Source organism: Conger conger, chromosome 1 (assembly GCF_963514075.1).
Source record: "Conger conger chromosome 1, fConCon1.1, whole genome shotgun sequence".
Classification (NCBI taxonomy): domain Eukaryota; kingdom Metazoa; phylum Chordata; class Actinopteri; order Anguilliformes; family Congridae; genus Conger; species Conger conger.
In genome coordinates this window covers 7,015,565-7,027,413 of record NC_083760.1, presented here as the reverse complement: position 1 = coordinate 7,027,413, position 11,849 = coordinate 7,015,565, and the positions used below count along the sequence as shown (strand labels likewise).

Below are 11,849 nucleotides of genomic sequence, written 5' to 3'. Positions count from 1 at the left end.
ATGTCTCTTTGCTTTTCTGAGGCTGACACGGGGCCGTAATTACACCCCGAGTTTGTATTTTCTGCCCGGTTCCATTAAGGTAAACAGATGCTAATTCGGCCACGTTATGTTCCGCTAGCACCGAGTAATTGCGGAACACGATAAGAGTAAAATATCAACGGACAAGGGAGAGCATTCGATGTCCATTTCCTTCACACAAGAGTAGCCCGAGCACTCGGCATGCAAAATGTAATTACTAATGAATATTTACGGCTGGTTGTTCGTAGTTAGCGCATCGTCCTCAGGGTTATTTAAAGTGCACTAAAGAGGCAGGGTAGCCGGCGTCTCCAGGGTCAGCCTCCCACTTAAATCCCTCTTCTTTACTTTGCAGAAAAACAAGAGGAGAACACTCAAGTTTAACTGGAGCGGAGACGATCAACTCTGGCCCTCGAATCCGAATCCAAATCCAGGCCCTGGTTTTCTTTTTCTCCCAGGTAATTAGTGCTACTGATTGGCCAGTCTGTCTTCACACCTGACTCCCAGGTAAAGGGAGGGTGGAAAGCCAGCTGTTCTCAACTCCCGAGAACCTTGAGTTTCTGATCCCTGAAGTAGAGGAACCAGCAATTGCTGCACAGGTGAAATGCCGTCTTGAATGTAATTCTTTGCTGTGTAAAATATAGATGGGGTTGACGGAAGTGGCTTATAAGAAAAAGATTATAATGCAAGACAATTTTATTGCATCTATTTTAGGTATCTATTTGCATGTACATTTCTCTTAAAACAGAACATTTCCACTTATATTGATATGTTTGCCCTGCATGCGTACTCAGTGAGCACTTTATTAGGTAGACCTGTACACCACCTTGATGCAAATATTTAATCAGCCAATCATGTGGCAGCAACAAAAAGCAAGTGACTTTGACCGTGGAATGGTTGTTGGTACCAGACAGGGTGGTTTGAGTAGCAACTAACCAACTGCTCTTTGGGGTTTTACTCCAGCTAATTCATGAACCCTGCTTTGTGACACTGGCCCCTGGTGAAAGGTAATGCAGAAGAGCGTCTCTGAACACAAAGTAATAAATACCTAATAAAGGGCTCAGTGACTGTATATGGAGATAATAGTCTCTACCAAATGCACAACTGACAAGCAATTAGGGTCTGTCCGTGGAGTTAAGGGGGCTAATGCAATCAATAAGGGCAGCAGTGCAAGAAGGCCTCCATTTACAATAATGTGTACAACTGAATTAGCCGTTAGCATGCTGTCATGGCAACGGTAATCACTTATCCCATCGACTATTGTTTTCGCTAACCACAGCAGTCTCTTTGCCCATTGGTTATTCAGGATGTCTTCGTCTGAGATCCACTGTATGAACGGGGAAGGGAGGGGGGCGGAAGGACCTCCAGACGAACAATGAAAAAAAGGTTTATTATCATGCCGAATGATAACCTACCTGATAGGGCGATACAACATTCATTTTTGTAATATAAAACTAAAAATGCCTGCCATTTATAAATACGTAATGAACAACTTGTTGCAGAATCGGATCTCTCAAGACTCGTCGATAATTCTGCGGCAAGTCTGTCTGGGTAAAAGGTAGAAAAACTCAATAAATGCAGGTCTTTTTCATTCCCCTACATTTACAAAATAGACCCTGGATTCAACCAACATTTGTTCATAAATTTATCTCACAATTTAAAGGCAGTGTTAGCTTCTGTTTATTATTATTATTATTATTATTATTATTATTATTATTATTCACAAACAGAATTTAAGTCTGCAATCACCAAAATTAAACACCAACTGTTTACAATGGGGAAAAAAGTAATGAGTAAGAGTGCACTAAGTCAAAAGCTGTCGATTAAATTCAGGCCGAGGAGTTTTTGGTCTCAGTGGTCCTCTGTAGGTTTACCTCTGGTGCTGTGTGTTGCCCATGATCCTCTCCTTCCCTCAGAGACGCCTGGAGGGCAGCTGCTGCCTCCAAGACTGCAGACAGCAGGTCTGACCCTGGGTTCAGCTCAGCCAACCACAGATGTGCACATACTTCTTCACAGGTTTTCATTTAATGCATTTTTACCAAATCTATCTGTATCCATGTTATGGAGCTAGCTAGTTTGCTAATCCAGTGCTTCTCAACACCAGTCCTCAGGACCCACTAGCCAGAAGGTTTTTGTTGTAACCAGGAACTCACACACCTGATTTAACTAATCGAGGGCAGGTTTGATAGATTCATTTATTAACCCATTATGGACTAAGGAGCCCTAGAGAAAACCCATAGTAAGGCCTAGGAATCACAATGCATTTCAATGGTCATGTGTGTGTAAAAACGGTCATATGATCAAATACAACACTGGCATCGCATCAGTCTGTTAAGGGAGATGTAACGTGCAGGTCACATCCGCCCATAAGGGGCTAAATCAGCCGTGTCCGTTCCCGGTTACAACAAAAACCTTCTGGCAAGTGTGGCCCTGGAGGACTGGAGCTTGAGGAACACTCCTCAAAACCAGCCTCTCCCGAGTACCGCAGTTCGTCCGGGCTTCACTGAGGGAAGGGCGGTAAACCCCGGGCCTTAGTGTCGCGAGGTGGCGGCGCCACACTGCGGCGGGTCGGTGAACGGCGCGCGGCGGGCCTCCCTCACATCTTCTTCGTCCGCTTGCGCGGCCGCTGGTTGAAGACGGGCGACGCGCTCATGAGCGAGTCGGGCGAGGGGGAGGCGTAGCTGCCGTCCGAGGCCCCCCCGCCGGGCGAGGGGGGGATGCCGGCCTCGCTCAGGGTGGACATGGGCCCCTCGTCGAACACATCGCCCCCCAGCACCCCGTGGGCGGACACCTGGGCCTCCTCGCTGTCCTGGGGCTCCATCTTCACCTGGGCCAGGTGCCACAGCGGGGAGCCGTTACCCGCTGCCCCTGCGAAAAACACGCCAGTCAGCGCTGCGTTTACCACACGCCAGTCAGCGCTGCGTTTACCACACGCCAGTCAGCGCTGTGTTTACCACACGCCAGTAAGCTCTGTGTTTACCACACGCCGGACAGCTCTGTGTTTACCACACGCCACTAAGCTGCGTTTACCACACACCAGTAAGCTCTGTGTTTACCACACGCCGGACAGCTCTGTGTTTACCACACGCCAGTCAGCTCTGTGTTTACCACACGCCAGTCAGCTCTGTGTTTACCACACGCCAGTAAGCTGTGTTTACCACACGCCACTAAGCTGCGTTTACCACACACCAGTAAGCTCTGTGTTTACCACACGCCAGTCAGCTCTGTGTTTACCACACGCCGGACAGCTCTGCGTTTACCACACGCCAGTAAGCTCTGTGTTTACCACACGCCGGTAAGCTCTGTGTTTACCACACGTCGGTAAGCTCTGGGTTTACCACATGCCAGTAAGCTCTGTGTTTACCACACGCCAGTAAGCTCTGTGTTTACCACACACCAGTAAACTGTGTTTACCACACACCAGTAAACTGTGTTTACCACACGCCGGTAAGCTCTGTGTTTACCACACGCCAGTAAGCTCTGTGTTTACCACACGTCGGTAAGCTCTGGGTTTACCACATGCCAGTCAGCTCTGTGTTTACCACACGCCAGTAAGCTCTGTGTTTACCACACGCCAGTCAGCTCTGTGTTTACCACACGCCAGTCAGCTCTGTGTTTACCACACGCCAGTAAGCTCTGTGTTTACCACACGTCGGTAAGCTCTGTGTTTACCACACGCCAGTCAGCTCTGTTTTTACACGCCAGCCACATCAATCTGTCAGCGCCTCGCCCCGCTGCTGCAAACGGCTGTGCCGCGGCTGTTTTCGCACTTCGGTCCATTAAACAGATTCAAATCACAGTTAACGACCGCCGCCATAACCAGCCAGCATTACAGCGCTACACAAACAAGCGGCCTTGTTTCCGTAAAGCCGAATGCCTGATTCTTCAGTGGCTGTGTCTCTAAATGTCAGCGATACTGTGTGTTCAATGGCAGGATGCCAGTGGCTCAAAGTCGTTTAGGGTACAATGTCAGTGATTCAGAACACTGCATGACACAATATCAGTGATTCAGAACACTTTATGACATAATGTCAGTGATTCAGAACACTGTATGACACAATATCAGTGATTCAGAACACTTTATGACACGATATCAGTGATTCAGAAAACCGTATGACACAATATCAGTGATTAAGAACACTTTATGACATAACGTCAGTGATTCAGAACACTGTATGACAATGTCGGTGATTCAGAGCAACTGTATGACAATGTCGGTGATTCCGAACAACTGTATGGCATAATATCTATGATTCACAGTGCAACATAATGTGTGGTTCACTGTTCTGCAGAGAGGAATGAGTTTTTTTTCATGGTCCAGTGCGGTGAAGCACCAGTGTGTCGGTGACAGTCCCGTATGATGTGTACGGGGGTGCGTCTCTTCCTCTGTGGTACCTGAGGGGTGGGGCGAGTTGTCGCCCTCCAGACCGGCCCCCAGCCTCTCGCTGGGGGCCCCCAGCACCCCGATGGGCAGGGCCTGGTCCCCGGACGCCAGGTCCGCCTCGGGCTCCTCGCTCTCGGGGAAGGCGATGTCGCTGACGGGCTCCTCCTTGATCTTCAGGGGCTTGGAGTCTTCCAGAGCCTTCTCCGGGTTCACCAGCCGCTCGTACTCCTCCGAAAGCTCCGCGCTCACCTGCGGGAGAGACCGCCACACCTGGGTCAGCCATCCAAACTGCACCTGGTCACCTGTCCAAACCGCACCTGGTCACCTGTCCACACCACACCTGGGTCAGCCATCCAAACTGCACCTGGTCACCTGTCCACACCACACCTGGGTCAGCCATTCAAACTGCACCTGGTCACCTGTCCAAACCGCACCTGGGTCAGCCATTCAAACTGCACCTGGTCACCTGTCCAAACCGCACCTGGTTTTTGGGCCTAGTTTCAGTCCATTTTGATGACTTGTGCCTGACTCTGCACACGCACCCAAATCAGACAGATATTTTCCATGCCTTTTCACTCACACCAAGACATATTTACACGCACACGGATTATTCTTGCAGCGTTCAACTCTGGGAAACTGGGCCGCTTTGAAGATGCAGTCGCTGAAGGAAGTGATTTTTGTGAGACGGCACTTCCAAATACATATTTGTGAGCGACACGTGAAACCGCCCGTAGCATCGCGCAGAATGTGAAAAGCGGCAGATTTTTCAGATTCACACCGCTTCCTTCCGAACCGTCACTGCACCAGCGTCGGCTTCTCCTTCTTCTTTTGGGTACATTAACACGCGAATAAAAACGACCAATGAAAGCTCACATGCAAATGAGATTGTGTTCACAGTGCTGCAGTAACCGTAGCAGATGGTTTCTATGGTGATTTCGAGGCAGACGACACATGACGCACTTGGTACCGGCGACTTAACAGACCGCCCAGAAACGCTGCCAGACTTCAAAAACACAAAAACGGCAAAGCAAACAAACTATTTGGGAAATAATACGAAGGGCCATTTCGAGCACACCAGGAAGACGCCAATTTTATTTGACATTAGAAGCAATACCGCAATCTATTAAAACCACACTTCAATTCCAGAAGCACAAATCCATACTTTTATACCGATTTATGAAACGGGACTACCCACAATGCCCCGCACCTGCTGGTTTACAGGGAGGCAGGTGGGCTCTTTACGCGTCGCGGGGGCAAAAATAATATAGATCCCGAAAGTAACAGGCACGGCCCTGTTGACCTCAAAGGACCCCAAACCGTCAACGTGCGCCGGGAGGGTGGTGGGCACTATTGCCACGGAAACGGCACATTTTACGAGTCACCCATTACGGATCCAGACAGCTGCAGGAACGCAGGCAGGTCAAGCATATGCCACTTGCCAGTGATCCTGGCAGTAATTCTGCCGGCTAATTGGTCAGCGGTATCACGCAGCGAACCTCCATTTTAAATGCCATCACGCTCCTGATTAGTGAGGGAAGATGGATGCATGTCCGAATTTTTCCATCATTTCACATGCAGTAAATATATCAACAGAGGCTCGCTATCTTTTACTTAAGAGTACTCACCTCTTTTACTCAACAGGGACACGTATCAAGTGGGACCCTGTTACTAAAGACTGACTGTCTGGTTGGTTTTTATTTCAACCCAAATTTTGGATGACCGATTCTACCAAAAAGCAGCTCAACAAGATCTATAGGTATTGAATGAGGTCTGCTTTGTTAGGGTTGGAGTGGAAACATACAGGACAGTAGATCTCCAGGAACAGGGTTGGGCAGACCTGCTCTAGCTGCTGAATGAGGTGTGCTTTGTTAGGGTTGAAATAAAAACCTACAGGACGGTTGATCTCCAGGAACAGGGTTAGGCAGCCCTGCTCTAGCTGTTAAATGAGGTGTGCTTTGTTAGGGTTGAAATAAAAACCTACAGGAAGGTAGATCTCCAGCAACAGGGTTGGGCAGCCCTGGGGCCTGCATCCCAGAGCAGGATCACAGACTTAACTGAATAATTGCTGTGACTGAAGATAAACTTCCATGGCCTCGGGATCCTTTGGTTAAAAGCATCTGCTAAATGAAATGTGAGGTAAATGTTCTGTGTCTGTGTCTGTGTTCTGCTCTGTGACACCGGCCCCTGGTGAAAGGTAAGCGTTCCCGTACGCACTCCGCTGTACGTCGCCCTGGATAAGAGCGTCTGCTAAATGCCTGTAACGTAACGTAACGTGACGTAACGTAATGTAATTCCAGCCGTACCCGGGAGCAGCGGGGGGCCTCACCTGGAGCATGTAGCTGTGGTAGTCCTTGATGCGCACCTGCCAGAACCTCTGCAGCGCCAGCACGCTGCCGATGCCCACCTCGTGGAAGACCTGCTCCACCACGTCGGGGAAGGGCGTGGCGCCCAGGCGCGCCTCGCGGTCCACCGCCACGCGCAGCAGCCGGCTCAGGCGCAGGTAGTGCTCGTGCGCCAGGTCCGTCAGCGTCTCCAGGACGCTCTCCTGCGCCGACTCGAACCCGGCGTGCGCCAGCACCGTGGCCACGGACTGGTACAGCAGCTGCCTGCAGGAGGGCCAGCTCAGCTCCGTCACGGGCTCCCCTTTACCCCTGCAGGGAGGGGGGAGGGAGGGAGGGAAAGGAGGGGGAGAGAGAGGGAGGGAGAGAGGGAGGGAGGGGTGGAGGGAGGGAGGAGGGAGGGAGGGAGGGAGGGAGAGAGAGAGAGGGAGGGAGTGGGAGAGGGAGAGAGGGGTGGGGAGGGAGGGGGCAGAGGGAGGGGGGGAGGGAGAGGGGGAGGGAGGGAGGGAGAGAGGGGGCGAGGGGGAGGGAGAGGGAGAGGGGGAGGGAGGGAGGGAGGGAGAGGGGGCGAGGGGGAGGGAGAGGGAGGGGAGGGGCGGAGGGAGGGAGAGAGAGAGAGAGAGAGAGGGAGGGAGAGAGGGAGAGAGGGGGAAGAGAGAGAGAGGGAGGGAGTGGGAGAGGGAGAGAGGGGTGGGGAGGGAGAGATGGGTAAAGAGAGAGAGGGAGGGAGAGAGAGGGGGAGAGGGAGAGGTGGAGATGGACAGAGAGAGAGAAAGATAAGGGCGGAGAGAGGGAGAGGGAGGGAGACAGAGGAGGATAGATGGAGATAGAGGGATGGAGAGAGAAACAGAGAGGAAGGAGCAGGAGTGGGTGACAGAGAGGGGGACAGAGAGAAAAAGAAAGAGAAAGAGGAAGAGGGATAGGGACAGACAGAGAGGGGAAAGAGAGAGAAAGAGAGAGAGAGAGAGAGCGAGAGAGAGAGAGGGAGCAGGAGGGGGTGACAGGGAGAGAGAGGGACAGAGAGAGAGAGAAACAGGAAGGGAAAGAGAGTGGGAGAGGGGGAGACAGACAGAGAGATGGTGAGAGACGTTTGGCCGCAGGGCACAGTATAACAGATACACAGAGGACACTGTGTACAGAAACATATGGTCTCCACATTGATTTACATAATAATGCTCAAATTACCATGGCCCAGCGTACTTTCATTACCATCATTATCATGTTCATTCTCATGACTGCATGTCGTACAGCAGAGACGTGGTTAAGGGTGTTATATGGTTTACTCGACATGCGTCGTTTATACTTTGGCAGCACTTCTCCATATGTCTTTCCCATAACTCATCACTGAACTGACTCGAGTGAGAGAGTGACAGCAAGAGAAAGACACAGACAGAAAGAGGGATGGAGGAAGAGTAACAGAGAGAGGGTTTCACACACACACACACACACACACACACACACACACACACAGACAGACATGCAGACGCGCACACACACGCACACACAGACATGCAGATGCACACACACACACACACACAAGCTCACGAAGGATGGCAACATATATCCCCCCCGCGCTCCCGCCCCCCAGCTCTTGGTGTTTATCACAAAGCTGGAGCGTAGCCTGAATAAGAACAGCTGTTCTGGGTTTCACTTGGTGAACTTATCCAACTACCTCAGTAATGATATACCCACCCCCGGCTCTGGGTGCCTCTCACAAAGCAGGATTTCACCCAGCGAAGCCCAGAACAGCTGTTCTTATTTAGTCCATGCTCCAGTTTTGGAAGGGTTTTACCGTGAACTTATCCAGCTCACTCAGTAAACTCAGTAATCCTGCTTTGTGCTATACCCCCTCTGATCACAAATACATATTCATGTGCAAAAGAAACAAAGTAATTATGGTACATCACCCAAACATCCTTACACAATGCAGTAGTGTGCTCACTGTACTCATTCAACACATAACACACACACATCACAAGCTCAGACACATACAATGAGCTCTGCTTTACACAGAGCAACCAAAAGGTCTGTTTTCTGAAAGAAAAAGAAAAAAATGTCCCCTGAAAGTCAAGTCTAAATAAATAATGTTGAATTGGCACATTACTCATCCTGCACTCAGCGAAAGAGAAGCTATTACCGGCCACCTCTTCTGAAAACCGCACAAATTTCAGCATCACAATTATCCTCTGTTCCCCGGGAATTCACAGCCCCCCGTCCCAGTGCCGTTTATTATGCATCAACCATTTCCCAAAATTGATTTATTACCGCCATTTTCCGGTCCCAAGGCCTTCTCTGGCGCCTTGCGCGTCTGCCAGCTCGCTGACAGATATCCAGCGCCACGCAGAACCGCCGTGCAGACGGCCATTTCGAGGTAAACACGCGCAGCTGGAGCGGCCATGTTCTCCGAGGAGCCGGGCAACCAAAAGCCTCGGTGTCGCGCGTCGCAAAACCCTTCCTCAGGGCCCCCGCCAGGTACTTTACAGCGAGGCTCTTAATTAAATAACCGCATTAAAATCTATTTACACCATTAAAGCTTACTTTTAAGTGCTTTTTTTTTTTTTGGATGAAATTTACATAAACCATTCACTGGTTTTAAGGGCTTAATTAATTCAGGTGCAATGCTTGTTGTAATTAGAGGCACGCAGTCGAAACCGCGGGGAATCTTATGAAGAATTACAAACACACGGGGGGGGGGGCTGTGCTCCCACAGCTATCTGACCATTGTTGTTCGGCTAAATTTCATTACCATGAGGTGACTGAACTGATTTGGATACTTCACTGCTTAAGCCAAGGAAAAAGGTGAAACCCAATTAATTGGCTAGTTTTGCTGAGGACTGCCTGAGGTGTACTTACCTTGGCATAAGATTACTTTGGTTATTTTTACATAGTTTAAGAAGCCAACTGATTATTTACTATGCTATTTTATGCTCCTATCTAGGGAGCACTTACTTGTGTCCAAAAATTTAGGCACACCTGGTCAAAAGCCCTTTTCAATTAATATTGAAGTGAACAGAAATTAACCTAAAAAATGTCCCCCCCAAAAAAAGGCAATCGTGCCTTCAAATTTGCAGAAAGGTCTTATGTTTAACTCCACTTAGAGTTCAGGTTTGCTTTCGACTGCATACAGATTCATTGTAACAGACATTTAAACCAGGGGTGCCAAAATTTTTGCACCCCACTGTACAAACTTAAAGTTGGCACCGAAATGTGGCTCTGCAAAGTCAGTAGATAGTAGACAATACATAATCTTATAACATCAAGTGAGATGCCATACAACAGGGGGGTCCAATCTTATCCAGAAAGGGCCGGTGTGTGTGCAGGTTGTTGTTTTAGCACAGGACTAAGACAGCTGATTCTACTCATCAAGGTCTTGATTAAAGACCACAGTTCATTAGTATAATCAGGTGCGTTACTGCTGGGTTAAAACAAAAACCTGCACCCACGCCGGCCCTTTTAGGATAAGATTGGACACCTCTGCCATACACAGTTAAATGCTCAGTTCAAAATTCAACTCTAACAGAGTACATAGGAGTCCAATCGGTACTCTGCAAGAGGCAATTAGCACTGAACATTTTATGTAGCAGACATGTATTACACACGTAATTGTTTTGGATTAAAATACCTTTCTGCACTCGACTAATCAACCCCGGCGCAATTATTGCGCCAACCAGAAGGGAGGGTTTACACTTTTTGAGAGTATTATATAGGTTCCAATACACCAGACAAGTATTTGAAGTATTTGAATCCAAACTTATTTGACACAGATCTGCGGTGTTGTAGCAGCAAGAGGGAACAAAAGGGGGACGTGTTCATTGGTGACTGACACTCACACACTCTCTCACACTCTCACACTCTCACACTCCAGCTCCATCACCAGCCCCCCCAGACCAGAGGACACGTACTTGTAGAAGTCCCTCTCCGGGTCACTGTGCCGCAGCTGGAAGTGCTGTCGAGGACCCTTGCTGTCCAGTGGCAGCAGGTCGTCGGGCACAGCGGGTGTGGGAGGCCTTGGTGGCAGGGGGTCCCCCTCCTCCAGCCTCCCAGTGCCGTCGGCAGCCGGCTGGCCTTGGGCGGCAGCCAGGAGGGCCCTAAGGCGACGGGCGTGCTGGCACAGCTGGACCGTGTGAATGGTGAGGCTACAGGGCTCCGACGGGATATCCAACATGGTGGTCGGCCGCGGGCGATGCGCGGACGGCTGGTGCAGCGGGGGGTCTTGCATCTCCACCGAGCGGAACTCCCTCTGCAGGAGGTCGAAGGAGCTGCGGCTGGCCGGCGCTGCCTGCACCGGGATCTCTCCCCAGTACCGCATCATCCTGCCTGCCGGTCAAAGGCTCCACAGGACTCTGCGGAACAGCGTGATTTGGGGGGGGGGGATGAAGCAGGACCGCGTACGATGCGCATGCGTTGTGCTCAAATTCCACCGATACTCTCACAGCGCATCCCCGCGCAGTGTACACAAACAGTCAGTGTAACCAGGACAAAACAACCCATAACACAATACATCACCTAGCCAATTAACAACAAGCTACATTAGCTTAAATCATCGCAGAGACATATACCTGGAGTGAGTAAGCAAACTCCATTACATGGATGACTCGCTGTTACTCGGTTGTGATGTTTCTAAATGTGGGGCAATGAACGAAGTAGCTACCAACAAAGATGCAATATCATTCAACTTACGTTACAATGAAAGCAGCTAAATAATAGCGTTCACGGAATAAAAGACAACACGTGTAACTTCAGCCCGATGAACATAAACATTTTTCCAATTACATTTCACATTGATAGAAATAAAATAACTTGCACTTACATTTGATGAAAAGGTGAGAACACTTACTAGCTAGCTAGCAGCTAAACCCACCACAAACGCAGGAATCGTTCCATCTTCTATATAACTCCGTGTAAAACCAAACTTAATTTAAATAATTCCTCTATCGCTTGTGGCTTTTTTACGCCTAAACATGTAATTGTACATAGCTGTATACGTATGTGTAAATAATATACTATTATCTTATCATAATAATAATAAATATGCTTTACTTAAACATAAAATCGATCAAAACAACAGATAATGCGGAACCTTTAACTATACGAAAACAAGCCCGGAAGGG

General features: G+C 49.4%; 1 protein-coding gene across 3 annotated transcripts; it reads right to left on the bottom strand.

Moving 5' to 3' along the window:
• Window positions 1-693: 693 nt before the first annotated feature.
• Window positions 694-11,620, bottom strand: supt7l (SPT7 like, STAGA complex subunit gamma). 3 transcript variants are annotated; one of them, XM_061260933.1, is made up of 5 exons: window positions 11,549-11,620; window positions 10,641-11,081; window positions 6,726-7,050; window positions 4,411-4,648; window positions 694-2,883 (listed from the first exon to the last, which is right to left on the bottom strand). In XM_061260933.1, exons 2-5 carry the CDS (start codon window positions 11,048-11,050, stop codon window positions 2,612-2,614), a joined length of 1,245 nt encoding a protein of 414 aa, XP_061116917.1. In that variant the 5' UTR covers window positions 11,051-11,081; window positions 11,549-11,620; the 3' UTR covers window positions 694-2,611. The 3 variants fall into 3 exon arrangements, with proteins under 3 accessions (XP_061116917.1, XP_061116925.1, XP_061116935.1); XM_061260941.1 differs by having other exon boundaries at window positions 11,576-11,607; XM_061260951.1 differs by lacking the exon at window positions 11,549-11,620 and adding an exon at window positions 11,419-11,503.
• Between the last annotated feature and the right edge of the window lie 229 nt (window positions 11,621-11,849).